The following is a 20395-nucleotide window of genomic DNA, read 5'->3' as shown; positions in this document are numbered from 1 at the left end:
AAGAGAACATGGTCATTAAAATAAAATAAAGATATTCTTAAACAGTTTATTTATAAGGTACTACCATCTTCTCAATTCTTTGACTCTCAAAACATAAACAAACAACTTAAAATAACACTATGGCGTTTGGTACAACACTACAACGTAATGTTTTAGGATTCCTAGAAATGTTTAAAGATTCCCTTATTTGGTTGCAAATCACACAAGAGAATCAAATGATAGGGTATCTAGATTCCCCTCAACCCCCTTTTTGTAGGAATGTGGATTCCCTTTAAAACAAGTAGATATCCAGATTCTCAAACTAAAAAAAAAAAAATTGTATTTTTTATAAGTTGACAATTTTAACCCTTTTTTTCCTTATCATTTAAGCAATGAAGATAAAACATAAAACAAATTATTAATATCTCTTCTCGTCAAAACAACATAAACAAGATAGGCAATTGTGTTGATATATTCATTAACAATTCTATTCAAGTTTTATGTGTGGGGGAAAAAAAAAAAGTTTGAAGGAGACCCTCCATTGTTGCCAGGTATTCACTTTTACTGTTGTGTGTGTATGGCTCAATAATTATGAACCATGTTTGTTTGTTTATGTTTGATATGGGTAATCCACATTATTTCTGGTATCCAGATTACTGGGGATGTGATGTCTTGTAATTTGGAAGCCTAAGAATGTAAATATTCCTATTTTTGGTTTATTCCTAGGAATCTTATATGAATTATTTATTTTTCCTATACTATCCTTTGACCCGATATCAAATCACTAATTTTTTTTAAAAAAAATATTACTCCAAATAAATAATGAAAAATAAAATAAAACATATATATTCTAACAATTTCATTAAAACTATTGTCTAACAATTTTATTAAAACTATATCAATAGAGTTGTTTATTCAATTTATGTTGCTTTGGCAAGAAGAGATGTTGATGATTATTATTATTATTATTATTATTATTTTGTATAGAAGATATTGATGATTTGATTTTTGTTTTATCTCCATTTAGTTAAACGATAAGAAAAAAAATTATTAAAATTGTCAATTTATAACAAAAGTAATTTCTTTTAAATTTAGAAATCTGGATACCAAATATAATTTTTTTTAAGTTTGGGAATATGGACACTTAAGCTTGTTTTAAGAGGAATCTACATTCTTACAAAAAGGGGTTACTTGAGAATCCAAATTTTCTAGCATTTGATTCCTGGATGTAATTTGCAACAAAGCATGGAAATTTTTTAACATTTTCAAAAATCTTAAAACATTGTCTTGTACCAAGTGCCAAAAAGTTAAGAGCTTAAATAGCTTTTTCTTTTTTCTTTTTTCTTTTTTTCAATTGAGATATTTAGGTTCAAATTTGTCCTCTCCAAAACTATCAATTTTTTTAAAAAAAATAGCACAATTAATAATAATAATAAAAAAAAAAATATATATATATATATATATATATATATATGTTTGAGAACAACCCTCTGAAATTTCATTTTCATCTAAGGTTTCAACCGTCTGAAAAACCTCGCCAACACCCCCCATTTGTATTTATACTTGATCCAGTTTTTTTTTTTTTTTTTTGAGAAGTATACTTGATCCAGTTGGGGTTGGCCCGAGCCTAGGTAGTACTATGTCACTGTTTTAGTTTAGTAAATTTAAATTTGTATTTGTATTTGTATTTCACTCCATTGTTGCAAAACTAAAACCAAAACCAAAAACCCATAAAACAATGAAATGAGGAGAGCTCCTTGGCTATGGCCACGAAACTCCCTGCTCTTTTCCTCCGAACTGAAAAACCACCATGGTTCGAGTCTGCCACCACTACTGCTATTTCCAATCTAGTCCTCTCCATCCTCTACAAAGCCACTCCTAACCAACCCGCCTTAGAACGTTTACTTCCCCATCTCTCTTGCCACATAGTCGCCTCCGTCATTCAACAAAACCCAAATTCCCAACTGGGTTTCCGCTTCTTCATCTGGGCTTCCCAAACCAAACGCCTCCGTAGCACTTTCTCTGACTCTCTTGTCCTTCACATGCTCCTTAACGACCATCCTCATTCCTTTGACTTGTACTGGAACACTCTTCACGACCTCAAAAACTCTGGCTTTCCAATCCCTTCTGATGCTTTTAGGATCTTGATTTCAGGCTATGCTCAGATGGGTTTTGCTGAAAAGGCTGTGGAAGTCTTTTCTACCATGAAAGATTTTGACTGTAAGCCGGATGTTTTCACTTACAATTCTGTTTTACATGTTATGGTTCAAAAGCAGGTGTTTTTGTTAGGTCTAGCTGTTTATAATCAGATGTTGAAGTTAAATTGTAATCCCAATGTTGCTACTTTTAGCATTTTGATTGATGGGTTTTGTAAATCTGGCAAGACTAAGGATGCACTCCAGTTGTTTGATGAAATGACTCACAGGGATATTTGGCCAAATGAAATAACTTATACTATTATTCTTGTCGGGTTGTGTCAGGGGAAGAGGCCTGATGAGGCACTTAAACTGTTGAATACGATGAAAGAGCGTGGGCAGTGTCCTGATGTTATTACTTACAATGCTTTGCTTAATGGGTTCTGTAAGTTAGGTAAGATCGATGAGGCTTATGGGCTTTTAGAAACCTTTGAGAAGGACGGATATGATCTTGGCCTCAAAGGGTATAGTAGTTTGATTGATGGTTTGTTTAGAGCCAAGAGATATGATGAAGCAATGTCGTGGTTTAGAAAAATAATGGAGGAAGATCTTGAGCCGGATGTTGTTTTGTACACTATTATAATTCGGGGCTTGTCGGATGCAGGCAGGGTTAAGGAGGCGTTGAAGTTGTTGGATGACATGGCTGAGAGGGATTTGGCTCCGGATACTTATTGTTACAATGCTTTAATTAAAGGGTTTTGTGATATGGGTCTTTTGGATAAGGCTCAGTCTCTCCGACTTGAAATTTCAAAGAATGGTTGCTTCCCTGATGCCTGCACTTACACCATTCTCATTTGTGGTTTGTGTAGGAATGGGCTGGTTGGTGATGCACAACAGATATTCGAGGAGATGGAGAAGCTTGGTTGTGTTCCTTCTGTTGTAACCTTCAATGCTCTTATTGATGGCCTTTGTAAGGCAGGGGAGCTTGAGGAAGCTCATCTTCTATTCTACAAAATGGAGATAGGGAGAAATCCTTCCTTATTTCTTCGGCTTTCTCAAGGTGCCAATCGGGTTCTTGATAGTGCCAGCCTCCAAACAATGGTGGAGCAACTGTGCGATTCGGGATTGATTCTTAAGGCCTACAAACTTCTCATGCAGCTTGCTGACAGTGGGGTTGTACCTGACATCACAACATACAACATTCTGATCAATGGATTTTGCAAGGCTGAGAACATGAATGGTGCTTTCAAGCTCTTCAAGGACCTGCAGCTAAAAGGGCTCTCTCCAGATTCTGTTACATATGGAACACTTATAGACAGGCTTCAAAGGCTTGATAGAGAAGAGGATGCATTTGGGGTCTTTGATCAAATGGAAAGGAATGGCTGTACACCTAGCTTTGCAGTTTATAAATCACTTATGACCTATTCATGCAGGAAAAAGAAGGTTTCATTAGCATTTAGTCTTTGGTTAAAGTATCTGAGGAACCTTCCTGGCAGCAAAGAGGAGGCCATAAAAGCTGTTGAGGAACATTTTGAGAAAGGAGAAGTGGAAAAGGCTATTTGGGGCTTACTTGAAATGGATTTTAAAAGGAAAGATTTTGACTTAGGGCCATATACCATTGTGCTCATTGGGTTGTGTCAGGCAAGAAGAGTAAAAGATGCTACGATGATATTTTCTGTTCTTGAGGAGTGTGAGGTTGTTGTCACTCCCCCAAGTTGTGCGAAGTTGATTCGTTGTCTCTGCCATGAAGAGAAGCTGGAGTTGGCGATAAAAGTGTTCCTTTATACTTTAGAGAAAGGTCTCATGTTGACGCCACGAACTTGCAACCAGCTGCTTAATTATGTACTTCGTTCCCAAGAAAGGAACAAGTATGTCCTGGACCTTGTAAGTAAAATGAAGTCTTTCGGATATGATTTGGATGCTTATCTTTACCGATCTACAAAATTCCTCCTATATGGTCAATGGAACATGCAGGAGATTGAGAATGCGTCCCCTGGATGATTATTGGCAATGGCAGACGAATTGCAGCCAATAATGGATCCTTTTCGAACAATTCTTAAACATTCTGTCCTCATCAGGACAGCTGTTGTAAAAAAAATAGTTTCAATTTGATATTTATAACCAACCCCATTTCGGAGATTCTTTTGCCAGCCTTGTAGCCCTTGGAGTAGGTACTTTGGGAGTGGAATTGATTTGTTCTAGTTAGTATGAGAAATAAAATTGTTAATACGACTAAGGAAGTGGATGGCATGGATAAATTCCTATGCATCTAGAAATTTTTGTAATGCATACTTGAACCTTTTGTAACTTTGTTGGACCTATTTTTGGTGAAATGTAACATTGTTGACTTGGGAGAGCACCATAAATCCATTTTTATCATGAATTCAAAGTTGTTTTGATGTTTCATATTCTATTCTTTATTCCACATTGTAACCTCAAACATTCTGATGAAAAGTACCAGGTTTGATTGTAGGATCAATGTAAATTCTGTTCAATGAAAAATTTGAAAATTTCTGCAATTTTTGCTTAATATGTGATGGCCATAATTTGTGATATTCTGTGGAATTTAGTTTCCTCTTGAAGCATAATCATATATTTTGCTCGGTTTTCATTCAGCACTACTGCTGTTGTAGGATGAACTACTCGTTTTCTCGCAAGAGCAACGTCTACCATTTGCTTATGCCTTAGGATCCAAATTTTCGGGAACTCTATCTGTTGCCTCTCAAGCTGCTGTTTGTGTTTATTGCCATATTCCATAGGCAATGAAGAAACAATGTCCATATATCACCTCCATGGCCTTAATTAATATCGATGATTTTGTCTTTGAGATTTGAATATACATTACTCTGGACCTTGCACAAAAAAACAGAATCTATGGTTATTTGTTTTTATTTTTTATTTTACATTTTTATAGATTCATAAAATTCCCAGACACACTTTTACATGATTTTGAAAATCTAACCATTGAATTGCATGTTTTTTTTATTCTTAACACGTATGTTAATTTTCATACTAATTGGACGTTATTTACTATTCGATTCATAAACTTTTTTTTTTTTTTTTTGCATAATTTTATAGTGCAAAAATTTATTTGTGCCTTTGGCAACAATTCAAGCTGGAGCATATCCCTATGGGCAGCAGATGCAGTGAGAAACTATTGCAATGATTCCATTCCAAGTTCATTGTAGTTGAAGGAATGGAAGAGATATTTAAGACAATGACAAAGAGAGTAATCTATACATTACAAATGACTCAACATGCTGATTGTGAGGAAAGCAATCTAATATTCAATAATCGATTATTTGAGATTGCAGGGTTTGGCCCGCTAAACCCATGGACCCTGGGTGTGATTCTATCTTGACAATTCACACGTAGATCCAACCACTTTAATGCCCCACTTGGTAACAAGCCTAAGTTATGAGGCTCGGCACAAATGACTCAACATCAAAACAGAAATATATCGTTTACCTACAAATCTCCTGCATAAAAGCCCTAGCTTAACCACAATTCTCCACGGCTACCATCTTACCTTCAAACCCGTTGGAGCAATTAACATCTTTCAGATTATATCATTTACCTCTGTAAATTAGTTTCAGTGGCCTATATAGCAGGCTAATTAGAAAAAACAGTACCATAAAATATTACAAAGAGCATTCAGTATTCTACCATTTTATTTTAGAATTTCCCAAATTGTCTTTAACGTCTCTCTGTCTTCTCCTCCAACATTCAGTGAGAGATCAGAGGATTGATGCCACTTATGAGTAGAAGCATACTGCAACCTTATTTCCAAGCATAAAACCAAGTTGGTGGCATTTCTTTACAACTTTGCCCTTGTAGACAGTCTTGCTCTCAGCTCCTCAGCTACAGCATCAATGAACTCTTCGGTATTTAGATACTGAGACCTAGTAACCCTATACCAAACATGAAAGTTTTGATTATACATAAAAATTAAGCACAACAGCAGAACTTTCTACAGAAATATCCTTTTAACAGAAATTACTTGGGCCCATGAATAAGAAGTGCAAGATCCTTAGTCATCTTTCCTGATTCCACCGTTCCAACACAGGCTGCTTCCAATTTCTCAGTAAAATCCAAAAGTCTGGCATTGCTGTCCAACTTTGCCCTGATAACATTGATTTACTCAATTTTTATTTGATGATTTAATAAGAAAAGAATCCCATTCCCAAAATTTTTAACTTTCAAGAGCAAAAATTGTACAAGAATTCATCCATATAAAAGAATAAATACATATGATACCTATGTGCAAGACCCCGAGTCCAAGCAAAAATGGATGCTATGCTGTTTGTGCTGGTTTCACCACCTTTCTGATGGACCCGGTAGTGGCGGGTCACTGTCCCATGGGCTGCTTCAGCTTCAATAGTCTTTCCATCTGGGCACACCTGCAATCCCACTCCAACTTCTTATGATTAGGCTTAGAAGTGAAAAATGGACCAAAATGAGATGCAAAAATAATTGGGGAAGACAAAAAGGAGAACAGCAAGATATACCAGCACTGATGTCATCATCCCAAGAGATCCAAATCCTGTATCAATGATAAATTTTTTTATCATAAGCTAAATTAATAATTGAATACCTTGGCTAGGACACTCACAGAGCAAGCACCTTTCCATTTACTTTCAACGAAAGTAGCAAAAGTTACAAAGAATGATATGTCAATCACAGATTATTTCCATATTGATGCAAACCTTGGGCTAAGAAATCACTCTGCACATCCCCATCATAGTTTTTGCAAGCCCATACATAACCTCCTTCACTTTTCATGGCATAAGCAACCATATCATCTATGAGACGGTGTTCATACCTACCAATTCAGCTGTAAGTTGATGACAAGCTTCTCAAACTGTATAAACTAATTAGCATGATAGTTTGATATCTCACCATATCCCTGCAGCTTCAAACTTAGATTTCCATTGAGTTTCATAAACTTCCTGAAATATGTCCTTGAATCTTCATGAAAAGCACGTAATAATAAAATGACAATACATAATCAGTAAGAGCATAAGACAGATAATCAAGTCACAGTGACAAAAAAATGACCCCAAAAAAATCACAGAAAATCATACAGTAACACCCCATTTCTCTCTCTGTCTCTTTCTCTTTCACACACGAAGGTACAAGAGGGGCTTTGATAATTTAGTTTGCAACAAAAATTGAGCAGAATGAGAAGAGAAAAGAAAGTCCAACAAGTAACAGCATACCTTCCATCATATTTCTTAAGAATGGTATTTTTAGTGCTAAGATAAAGTGGCCACTTTTTCTGGTAAGCAGTATTCATTGAAGCCTCAGCAAAAGCACGAATAGACTGTTATCAAGGCAAAAAAATGAAAAATAAAAACAACATCAAAAAACTCTTCCGGCAAGTCAATTTCAAAGTAGGTGCAAGTATTAAAGGAAGCAAGGGAAAAGAACAAGCATTAATGGAAATCTGAACCTCATCAGTGTTGTACATGGACAAGGCTACACCTCCAGCACCCGTAAAGTTGAAAACCTCAAACTCTTTCTTCTCATTATGTCCATTGGGTACTGCAGATATTCCAATTCCCCTTGATAAGATGATTATTATTACGTATGAAGGCATTGATGGAAATATAGGACAGAAAAACTAAGCTGAATGTGCAGACTTTAACAAGTCTCCATAAAAAGTGAAACTAAAAAGAGTATTGAGAAGCTCATGACTGAAAGTAGAATTTTACCAAATACCAATTTAAGTTTTCCAGATTCTTGTATAACAATATCAGTTGCCCTATACTGATCACCAAAAGCATGCCTTCCAATGCATATTGGCTTTGTCCAACCTGAAGAGAATACCAAGTCAACCTGGGTGCTTGGCTCCATCATGAAAAGGAAACTGGCACTGAAAAAGAAAAAAAATTACAAACCTGGGACAAGACGGGGGATGTTTTTGCAGATAATAGGCTCTCTGAAAACAGTACCTGTGGTAAATGGAAAACAAAATGTCCCCCTTAATTTAATAAAAATAAAATTTGGAGCAAATAAAAGGACCCAAAAAAAAAAAAAAAAAAACCATCAGGGAAGTTCATTGACCATTTAAAATATTCCGAATTGTCCCATTTGGACTCTTCCACATTTGTTTCAAGTTGAACTCCTTGACACGAGCTTCATCTATCAAAAACCAAAACCGATTTTACACATAAGCCAGTTACTGGGCCAAAATTTCATCTTTTAAATTTGGGTCATTCCAATTGAGGCTAGAATGAGTACCTGGAGTTATAGTTGCACACTTTATTGCTACATTGTACCTAGAAAGGCCAAATGACAGGATGAATTAAACAACAAAAATAAATGGCACTAAAAGGTAGCAAAATTTTGTTAAAGACTGTACATATAAGTAAGTAGCTTCCACAGGAATTGAGAACACTTCTGAGTTCTAACAACTATACAAGCAAGCTATTCGAACCCAAAAAAAAAAAAAAAAGAGAGAGAGAGAGAGAGACAAGCAATCACAATCTCTTCCTTTGAGACAATGGTAAATAGCAATGCATTCTTCAAAAGGAAACCCAGCACTAATTGAAATGTCAATGAGGCATATTTTGCAGAAAATGATGATAATTGATAATGTTAATTAAGCACTAAGTCAAATAAAACTTAAGTTCCTCCTCTGCAAACCAACGGTGGGGTGAGGTCATGGTTTCAAAACTCACTGGGTGCGTGTATAATTTATCAATCTCAAAAAAATAAAAATAAAAATAAAAATGATGATGATGATGATGTTAAGAAAATAGAAGGTATGAACTATGAGAGAAAAAAGATAAAGACATGTATATATACCTGAGAGTGGCTTGAGCACTTTCAATTGTAACATTATCATTGGTGGCCTCACGATTAGTGAGACCAAGATCAAAGTACTTGATATCCAACTCCACAAAGGGAAATATAAGCTGTGCAGAATCAATACAAAATTTACACAATACCCAAGAAAAAAAAAAAAGGGAGATGAATTATGAATTACGAATGTAAAAAGACCTTGTCTTTGATTGATTTCCAAAAGACTCGAGTCATTTCATCTCCTGCATCAGTAAAGCAACGTTTTGAATATAAAAAAAAAAAAATAGCTGATGAAAATTACAAACTCAATGGGTCAAAGTAGTCTTGCTATCATAATTCATGTCGTGGTGCTTTTCATGGTTCATTTTGATATCAAACCAACACACATGAACAATTAGAACATGATTTGCAACATGTTTTTGTTTCTGGGTTTTGTAAAAATTGAATGATTATATATGTAATAATAATTAAAACATGATTGTAATAGATGATGAACGGTGTGAATTAATAATTACCATCCATTTCGACGATGGGGTTGGCCACCTTAATCTTCTGGAATCCCATTTGTAAATTTGTGATCGACGATGATGTCGTTTGTTGTGCGTTGATGTTGTTCTTCAGCCTTGTCTGGAACACTGTCTTCAAACTCCAAACTCTCGACACAAACCTCGGAAGCTAGGCTTTGAGATGTCCAAAAGTTTGATGGCAGGTAAATGGCCTAATCGACGGAGTTAATGGCACTTAGATTTCTCAATTCCTGTGTGTGCCTGCGGTTTTGGTGTTCTGAGCCTGGCGAGGGAACGGATGGCGGCAGAAAAACTGTGTGTGATTGTATCTTTCTCAAGCCGTTCGTTTGTATTTTTACCGGACTGTTCTCTTCCTCTTTCTCCGCACAGCCAGGCGTTTTTTTAATTGATTTATGCGGTTAATTTTTTTTATTTATAATTAGTCTCGTTACACGGACTTCGCATATAATAGAATTTTCTTTCCTTTTTTCAGCTGTAGGAACAAAAAAAAAAATTATGTTTTTTTATTTTATATATATAATTTTTGTTTTGAGAATTTAATTTATAAGTGAATAAATAAATTTGAAAATCAATCGGAGACTAGAGTGACCATATTTTTTAGACAATGTTTTAGTAGAAGTTAGGATTTCATTTTTACTAGATTATTTTTTAATTTTGTCTCTACTTAAATATAGGGATGTAGAGATATTTTAAAAGAAAAAAAAAATCAAATTCAAACACGAGAAGCCTCTTAAATAGCAGTATAGAAAAAATTGGGGTAAATTTGTATTTTTGTTATTATTTGATATCTCTCACCTCTTAAAACATAAAAAACTAAAAAAAAAAAAAAAGTCAAGAAAAAGGGAAGATATAAAAGCTAAGTTTTGTAAAAAATAAAATCTAATTTTTACATCATCTTTTCATATATGATTCTCAAAAAAAAAAAAAAAAAAAAAAATCATATATCAACTTTTAGATCTTTTATTTTAACACATTAAGGTTGTGTTTGGATAACTTAGTTTTTGTCAACTTATTTTATTATTCAGCTTATTTTTGCTACTATTTATTGCCTCATTGTACTTTTTGGTACTAATCATAAGTCTTACTGTACTATTTCATCTAATTTTTACCTTTATCTACCGTACTTTTAGTAAAAAGTTTTTGACAAAATAAGTGGATCCCAACCAGATCCTAAAATAGCCAATAATATCAGATAAACAACCTTTTTGGTGCTAATTATGAGTCTTACTTTACTATTTTATCTAATTTTTACATTTATCTACCATACTTTTAGCAAAAAGTTTTCAACAAAATAAACGGATCCTAACCAAACCCTAAAATAGCCAATAATGTCAGACAAACAACCAATAATGTCGCTTTAGCCTTATGGTGGAGAAATTATTGTGTCTACCAAGAGGACTGCTGACGCAGTCCTCACTGACCTCCCAACCAATAAAATGCTGTTATTTATGTAAATGTGACATCATCTAGTAATTTTTATTTTTTATTCCTTATACTAATTAGAAAGCTCACACATATATTTATATAGATAGCATCATCTTATTAGTCAGAAAGGACCACATCAGCTCTCCTTTAGGTGTAAATAATAATTTCTCCAACAAATCACAAGTAAGCAAAGTGTCATTTCCTCTAAAATATTCTTTGTTTTATAAAACCAATGAACACAATTTTCATTATTTTTCTAATATACCCTTTTTCTCTATCTTATTTAAAAAAAAAAAAAATCTATACTTCTTTTTACATTTTTTTTCACTACAAATTACGTTAAAAATGTCTAATATTCTAATATTAAAAAAATGTCTAATTTTTAAACTTATTTTTGTTAACTTTATTACTCTTTTTTTTAAAATTAATATTGGAATTTTGGACTTTTTAAAAATGTCTAATATTCCAAATTATTCTATATTAGATAATTTTTTTGATATTGGAATATTTAGGATACGTTTGGTACACTGAATGTGGATTACAACAGGAATGGTAATCTTTATTACCGAGAATAAAATGTGTTGTAATGGAATAACTAAACTTATTCATTAGTTTGGTTGTAAGTTGTAACATTAGAATAAAACATATGATCTATTTTAGAAAATATCTCATTCATACAATTATATTTCTTAGAAAATAATATATTTTAAATTTTAAAGAGATGAGTTATTTTTTTATGATTTTTTATTTCCATAATTGTTAGGTGGATATAGAAAGTTTATTTATTTGGAAATATATTAATATTAGAAATTATTACATCTATTAAGGAATAACTATTACAACCCTTTTAAAGAGTAATAGTTATTCCTTATTTTAAAGAATAGCTATTCATAAGGAATGACTATTCCCTATAATAAAAACATAACCAAACTATTGAATAGTTAAATCATAGGAATAGCTGTTACATTACAATACCTATTACAGTCTACCGAACATGCCCTTAGATGTGCGAAAAAATGTGATCCATGAGAGGCTAAACTTTGTTTTGACGTTGTCCATTTCTGAAAAATGAGTAATTTTTTAAATTATTTTATATTTCTATATTTAGTAGAACCTTAAAAAAGTGTATACTATATCTTCGTTTTCTTTATTTAGCTTGGCACAATATTAATTTTTTTTTCCTAAAAAATTTAACGAAAAATAACCTCAAAAAAGAAGTCATACTTTTAATAGGGTTTCCATTAATGATAGATAGTATTGACTCTTTTTTTCCCCCCTAATTTTACCAAACACGGAAAAACACAAAAAAAAAAAATATATATATATATATATATATATTTTTTTTTTTTTTCACATAAAGTTTTCCATCAAAATAAATGGAGGCTATAGACAATATATATATATATATATATATATATATATATAGAAGATGAAACGTAATATTTATTATTACTATGCTTCAGTTTAGTCACATTAACAGCCACATTATCCACCTATTTCCAACACTTTCTCTCTCATTTTTAACTATTTTCCTCTTTATTAATTTTTCAACTTATAATTATTCTTCCTCTAACATTTCCCCCTCATTTTTACATTTTTATCTCTCTACTACTTTATACCTAAACATTACAATTTTTGCATCCATTCATCTTCTTTTATTTTGACTCTTCTTCTCTCTTTATATTTATTATATAATTTTTCTATTATCTCTTTCCATATTTTGCCCACACAAAAAATGAATTCTCTCTCTCTCTCTCTCTCTGTGAATTTTCAATTCTTTATTCATCTCTATTTTAGGTTAATGAATTTTTGTGTTGAACATTACTTTAGGATGATGCGATTTAGTAATAGTTTAATTTGTTATCTTTTTTTCCTTTCTTTTCCTTGATTGATAGATGTCATCCTATGATATTATATAGTTTATAATGATATAATGTTATTTTATTACGTAGCATATTTTGGATAATTCTTTTTTACAACCATACCTTTCCTTTTGAGTATATTATTTTACTCATATTCTTTTATATAAACTAGTATGTAACCCGTGTTTATGCATGGGAATAATGAATTGTAGTGGTGCTATTGATCATAGTTTGATTATGACATTTGGAGGTACTAAAATAGTTTCTCCTTGCAATTTTAATGATATTGGTTATGCCAAGTTTCTCATTACATTGCTATTACATATATAATTTTGAAAATTACTATTAGATACTACATATACAATATCAATTCATAATTATTGTCTGTGAAAATTTACTAAATACAACACAAAACAAAAAAATAAATTGGTCAAATAGTATTTCCTAAATTGAATGGGAATAGGTGCTCGGAATCGTTTAGCTTAATTACAATTTGTTACAAAACTTTTAAATATCTTCACATACAAAAAATTTAAATTTAAATAGTATAAAAATATGCTTATTAGTTCAGAAAAAAAAAATTGCAAAAATCTAAACTATTTAATTTGTATGGAAAGCTAACAAAAGCAAATTTTAATTTTGATTTTAATTGAATTTTCTCTAAACTTTGGTTTTAAAAAAAATTACCTAATTAGTAATGGACCATATATAGTTATGGTATATTACATAAATAACTTATAAATTTGAATTGTTTTTAGTTATACATAAAAAAATGGTTCATAAATTAGATTTTTAATGGTTTATTTATATTGGACTCCTCGTTTTTTACACTAAATTAAATTATTTGGCACAAAAATTGAAAAACTTAGATTCGATGGGACACTTAACCTAAAATTAAACTTTAACTGAAATCCAATTTTCACATTAAATTAACTCACTTGGTACAAAAATTTAAAAACTTAAATTAAATGGGACACGTGATGCAAAATTAACTTTAATTGAATTCCAATTTGAAATCTAATTGGATTTTCTCTCAGTTTTCCCTATTAATAAATATAAATATATATATATATATATATATATATATATATTTATATATGTACTATTTTTCTCACATTATCTCCCCAAAAAAAACAATGTGACTATTTCTCTCTCTCTCTCTTAGATAGATGAATTTTTTTGTATCTCTACTTTGGTACATTTTAGTGGTGTGTTTTTTGAGTTCCCCATTGCATGTACTCTCTCTCCTTCTTATGTACTCTCTCTCCCTCTTATAGTTTTAGTTTGAGCTAATTCTTAAAATATTTTGAAACTAAGAATTTAAGTTCATATTAAAAAAAAAAGAAAAAATCTACGTTGCTATGTATTTGAATGCGTCTATCAATTATTTGAGTAATACCCATGGAGATTGTATATGTCAATTTTTTTAGTAATACCAATCGTAAATTTGTGATGAGGTTTGATAATTATGATAATAAACTCTTTAAGAGAATGGGAATTTTGAATCATTAATTTGAAGCTTAAAAAATTTTTGTTGTACCAAAAAAAAAAGTTTGAAGAATATAGACCACTTATAAAAATAATAATATTGTGGTGGGCCTTTTTGTGTTTTTTTCCTTTTTAGGCTGGACTGCTTCCTACCACACTGTGGCCCAATGATTCTGGGGTAGGAGAGTTAAGACCAACTTGATTGAAACCCACCTCAAGTCGGCTTGTGCGCAAGCTAGAATGCTTTCACCAAGATCTTGATCACTCGCTTATGGCAGAGGACACTGTTATAAAAAATGTTATGGCAGGAGGCATATAATACAACAAGAGTATGTCTACTGACAATAAAAGATAACATTTAAACCATTTTCTTAACAAGAAAATACGACTGTGTGAATATGACGGGAGTACGGTTAGTTATACGAAGGAAGGCAAAAGGGAATTAGTCTGCTGTATTTAGTTCATCAGTGGATTAAGTCCAAGAAGGGAACCAGCCTTCAATGTGAGCAATCTCACATGGAAATCCTACCATAGAAATTGCTTACTTTGAAGATGTGGACCTAAATTGCTTGATCCCAAGTCTTCTAACTTGCTAGGGAGTAGGCTATTGAGAGGGAGAGAAGGAAACAGCCTATTAGTGCACGCCTTATCACACTTTTTTGTATTCTCCCTTTCCTTTTTTCTTTTTCTCTCTTTATTTTCCTTGTTGTTTTTCTCCTTGCTATTTTCTCGCTTGTTTCCTTTTCTCTCTACTTTTTTGTTCTTGTTTTTTCCTCCCCCTTTTGTCGTGCACAACTAAGGCCTTTTTGTACTACCTACCGTGATAAGTTTTAATGTTTTACCCCTTAACTACTTTTGGCCTGGTGTGGGTGTCCTTCCTGAACCACCCATTGGTTTGCTAGCTGCTCAGCTAGCACCACTACCCTGCACTGGCTACACCATGTCTTGATTCTAGACAAAAAGAGTTTTTGTTTTACTTTCTTGCCTTCTGTGGCATTCCCCTCCGGATAAGAATTGGAAATTCTCTCTTACTAATTCCTATGGCATGCACCTAGTGATTCCAGCTCATCTTTCCCCCTTTTGGGTGGTATGTCATCCCAGCAAGACATTTTCCAAAAGAGTTTCGAGAAGGAATCTTAGAATAGACTTTTCCCTTGTAGTGGTTTGGTACAAGTGAGTGGTGTCTGAGCCTTGTGTGTGCTTCACTTCCATGTGAGCCTAGGGCTTGTCTGTCATTCATGCGTTTGTCGTGGCCTATGGATTGATCTGATCCATCTACGCATCCTACTGCTAATTTTTTAACCCTTTGTGGTATGGAGGAGTCACTGGGTCTTTATTCTCTGTATGTCATTCCTTCCCTGGGCTGGGCTTTGATCGAGTATGGGTTCTTTCCTTCTTCAATCCGACCCCTGCCTTTTTTATGGGTCAGCTGACACTTCTACCATGCCGCTCCATTGCTTCTGCCATGTTGTCATTTGAGTTGTGCTTACTAGGCCTCCTTTGGGCTTGTCGTACACTTTCCCTTTACTTAGTTCACGTTGCCTAGTACTTCTACTAGGCTTGTTCTCATACTATTTTGGGCTTCCTTGGCCCATTTCATCCATTTGGAGCTTCCTCGGCCCGCTTCATTTCTTTGGGCATCCTTGGCCCATTCCATTACTACATTCCCATGGGTTTCTACTAAATCTTTCAGGCTTCCCTAGCCCAATTACCACATCATTTACTAATTCCTTCCCTTGGGCTCATTTGGCCCATTTTTGCTTGCTTTCCATTTCTTATGATACCCATGGGTTTCCTTTGGGCCCGTTTGCATTATTTGTGGCATTTTTACTATTTTATAGGCCTGTGGACCATTATTCATGTCATTTGGGTTTAATGATTTTTCTTTTCTTCCCTTTCCCTTTTTTATATTGTTGGGCTTCTTCTTGTTATTGAGCTTTTTTACCAAAGTGGGCATCAACAAATATCAATTAAACACACCCAAGTTTCTCAACCAAAAAAAAAAAAAAAAAGAATATATTTGTAGAGATAAAGATGTGGAAAATATTTTTAGAAATAGTTAAATTTTTAAGGAGAACAAATGATCTTCAATAAATTTGAAAGAATAAATTATATATTATACCATATATGAATTAAGGTAAATAGCAGTGGTGAGATGAAAATGTAAAAGGGAGGAAGAAATGTTTGAGGAAGTGTAACAATAAGTTGAGAAAATAATAATGAGAAGAGTTAAAAATAAGAGAGAGATGTTATTTTGATTGTTAAATAATGGATTTTTTAATTCATCTTAAATGAGTAAATGTAAAAAAAAAAAAAAAAAACTATAGGAAAAATTAGAAAGAAAAAAGATAATGACATGACCGCTGATGTGGCTTAACTGGAGTATAGCAAAAATAAATGCTACAATTAAAAAGTGAAAATAAAATTTAATTTGAAAATACAATCTAATTATCTCAAGGAGTTAACTATGATTGAGAATAAGAAAATTATATGATTATACAAAAATTCATATAATGTTACAATTGTTAAAACACTCTATGAATAATAACAACAAAGATTAACGACTGTTAACAAATTAGTCAATCATATAATCTTATTATTTTAAATTATTTTACATAAGAAAATATTGCAGGAACAATATAAATTGGCAAATACAATCAATACAAAATTTAATTTTTGTATAAAATATAAAAAGAGTTACAATTATCATAAGCCACTTTAGTCTCACACAACTTGAATTCATTATATAACTTAAAAGTAAAATATTAATTTATTTTTATTATTTATTTTAAGTAAATTAATAAAAAAATTATTTACATATGAATTTTGATTAAGTCATGCATTGCACAGATATAATGCTAGTTAATAAAATAAAAATAAAATAAAATAAAATAAATGCCAAAATGAACAAGATACTTTTATTTTCTATTACATGGGTCCCCTTTGCTTCCACAAGTCTAGCAAATTTGGGCTTCTGAGTTCTATTTTCACTTTCAAAAAAAAAAAAAAAAGAGGAAGAAAGAAGAAGAAGAAGAAGAAGAAAAAAGAAAGAAAGAAAGAAGCTTTTATTGATGTCATTTCTATTTCTTTCCTAGTCATTTGTGACAGTTTTTAGACCCCTTACACAATTGATTAAACCTAGGTAATTAGCCAAGTTGTTACTTAGTCCAATTAAACAAGTCTAGGTTATCACAATAATAAAGATCAAATCATGCAAAGCAGCGGAAAATAAATAACACACGATATGATCACCCAGGAAACCAAACCGGTAAAAACCTGGGGAGGATTTGACCTAGCTATCCTCAAGGTAAACTTGAATCCACTATTTTAAAAGAATCGAAATTCATACAAAAGGACTTACAAGCACCCCCGCTTGACTTCCTAATGTTACCAACCAGTAGAACTTACTGACACGACCACGTGCAAGCTCCGAATCCACGGACTCCTTCTTTCTTGGATTCCCACCAGCTACAAGCACCCCCGCTTGTGTATTCTTTAAGCTTTAATGGTAGCAACTGTTTTGATCATCAAGGTGTAGAGAATATCTCCTCCTTGAAAACCCTAAATTTGTGTAAAGGAAAGCTCCTCTAGATCTCACAAGAGATTTACACAAACCGCAATATGAGCAACACTAAAACGTGGCTAGGGTTTGCCTTTTATACTTAGGACAAATAAGAAACCCTAAAAACGTTTTAAAACAACTAGGGCTGAGTTAGAAAATTCTGCAGAAAAGCAATCTGCCCGAGCTTTGATCGGTCGAGCCTAAGCTTCGATCGATTGAGCCAGGCCGAAAGCCACAGTGCTTTCTGCTTTACACTCGATTCCAACTTTACATTGACATACAACTTTGAGCTAGAAAATAGTGAACAATTTTACTTAATGTAGAAATTAAATTCATATTTTGAAATTAAAATCTCTATATTTTACAATGCTTCTATTGAAATAAATAAAAATGTAAAAAAGTTACTTATTTTTATGTTTATGTTTATTTGTCGATAATCCCAAAAAAAAAAAAACAGCATTTTATTATAAAATTGTACTCGAGCTTGGTATACTCGAGTATTGTGTTGCATGGTACTCGAGTTTACCATGCTCGAGTACCAAATTATTTTTTTTAATTGCCCAATTTCCATCTCAATAGTGCCATAGTGGCAAAACTTCTAGGAACTCAAGTTTAAGAAACTCGAGTACCATAAAAAGTGGTATTTCACTATATAGTACCGAAATCATGTTTTACTACAAATTTCTGAAAATGGTGGTGTTTAGCCATTTTGGCCATAGAATTAATGCATCACAGCAACTGAACCACGTTATTAATTGATCCAATGGTGTGATGCAATTAATGCATTAATAAAAGGTATTAATGGTGTGATGCATCAATTAATGCAAATAAGAAAGAATCCTTATTTGGATCAATTAATGCATCACACCATTTAATGCATTAAATTAAAATTATTTAAACCATTTTCCAAATTAATTAACCCAAATAAGAAAGAATCCTTATCAAATTTATTGGCCTTTAATGGTGTAAATTAAAATTATTTAAACCATTTTCCAAATTAATTAAAATAACCGAAGGATTTATTTCCAAGGATAAAGGATATTTGTATACTCTTATAGTCATATGAGTGTAATAAGTTTTTAGCTTTATTCCCAAATGAGATGTGACCTTCCATATAAATATGAATGCAAATCCTCTGTACCACTTTTTGTGTATCACTCTATGTTCCACCAAACACTACTTACCATGTGTATGATTGCTTTCCATTTTAAACTTCAATTATTCTATAAGGAAAGTAAAATCAAAGCACGGCAAGTAGTGGTTGGTGGAACATAAAGTAGTACACAAAAAGTGTTATAGAAGATTTGGTCTCTATAAATATTGGCTATGGGGGATCCCATTCTAGAGAGCAAAACAAAGTCGCTAGAAATCAAGGTTGTCCTGTATCCACACAAACGTCGTAGATATGGATCTTGCATCTTCCAAGATAGCTTCCATGGTCATTATCCTATTGGTCATTTCATCTTGTAAGTTCCTTTCCCACTACTAATTACAAAGGTAGAATTTTTTATACAACATGGAAGTAGCTAATGAAAACTATGAAATAATTTTGAATGCAGGTCTATCATTGACAATGGTGCAAGTTTCATGTGAAGTCCCAACTGGTTCCTTTTGTATTGGTGGCAAATGCGATCGTGAGGAACCCTTGGGTGTCTCCCCACTCAGCAACTCATGTTCTAATGTTGACCCATGTCCGGTTACATGTCCGTCTAAATGTGATAACTGCCATTGGCGTTGCGTTAGTAATGTTTGTCATTTAGATTGTCCCCAGCCACCAACAAATGTGTAAGGCAATGCGTCGATGGTCAATATATATATATATTTTTTTTGATAAACACACTGCAAACTTTTATTAATAAAACATCACAAACCAATTACATCTTGGATAAGAGCTTGCTGAATACAGCTAGGAATCTCTTCAATCCAAATTACATCATTGACATAGCTTAGAGCTTGTCTTGCTAGAATATGTGCTGGCTTATTGCCTGATCTACGCACATGAGAGAAATTAACAACATCAATTTCAGCTCCTATGAAATGAATGCCCTCCACAATAGCAGCAACATATGTGGGTGGTATTGAAATTCCTTTGAGAGCATTAGAAATGGTCAAAGAGTCACCCTCCAACAACCCATCTTGCAGCCCCAGGTGTCTAGCCAACAACATACCGGCTTCATAGGCTTTAGCTTCAACTTCAAGCACCTGCAATGGAGCTTTAATTTTTCTGCATAATGCTGCCATTAACCTTCCTTGCGAGTCTCTTATGACAACACCAATGCCAGCCTGGTTCTTTGTGGAATAAAAAGCACCATCCACATTTATTTTAAAAGAACCAGTTGATGGAGGCAGCCAAGCCGACTGCATTTGTGTGTCAGATAAGTGCAGAAACCCGTTAGAAACAGCCCCACTATTTGTTTCAATTGCAGACCAATACTCCTGGAGATAAGTTGCTGCCCAAAGTGCCACAGCTGGACCTGTTTTACCTTCTCCCCGGTGAAGAATGTCATTCCTATTACACCATAATGCCCAAGCAATCATAACCAATCTTGAACATTTCTCCTCCCCTGCTGCATTAGTCATCATCTCATACCACAACAGATCCTGAAATGA

The 20395-nt window shown here is 33.0% G+C and overlaps 2 protein-coding genes across 2 annotated transcripts; one reads left to right on the top strand and one right to left on the bottom strand.

Moving 5' to 3' along the window:
- Positions 1-1677: 1677 nt before the first annotated feature.
- Positions 1678-4497, top strand: LOC115984273 (pentatricopeptide repeat-containing protein At1g79540-like). Its single transcript, XM_031107237.1, has one exon. It carries the CDS (start codon positions 1743-1745, stop codon positions 4113-4115), a length of 2373 nt encoding a protein of 790 aa, XP_030963097.1. The 5' UTR covers positions 1678-1742; the 3' UTR covers positions 4116-4497.
- Positions 4498-5577: 1080 nt separating this feature from the next.
- LOC115984274 (isocitrate dehydrogenase [NADP]-like) lies at positions 5578-9822 on the bottom strand. Its single transcript, XM_031107238.1, has 15 exons — positions 9437-9822; positions 9120-9163; positions 8925-9034; positions 8358-8395; positions 8181-8258; positions 8015-8068; positions 7829-7930; positions 7567-7658; positions 7334-7437; positions 7014-7082; positions 6821-6936; positions 6623-6657; positions 6372-6514; positions 6115-6237; positions 5578-6025 (listed from the first exon to the last, which is right to left on the bottom strand). Exons 1-15 carry the CDS (start codon positions 9483-9485, stop codon positions 5932-5934), a joined length of 1251 nt encoding a protein of 416 aa, XP_030963098.1. The 5' UTR covers positions 9486-9822; the 3' UTR covers positions 5578-5931.
- Between the last annotated feature and the right edge of the window lie 10573 nt (positions 9823-20395).

Source organism: Quercus lobata, chromosome 4, assembly GCF_001633185.2.
Source record: "Quercus lobata isolate SW786 chromosome 4, ValleyOak3.0 Primary Assembly, whole genome shotgun sequence".
In the NCBI taxonomy this organism is placed as follows: Eukaryota; Viridiplantae; Streptophyta; class Magnoliopsida; order Fagales; family Fagaceae; genus Quercus; species Quercus lobata.
Note: the sequence above shows the minus strand (reverse complement) of the source record. Positions and strands in the feature narration are given on the sequence as shown.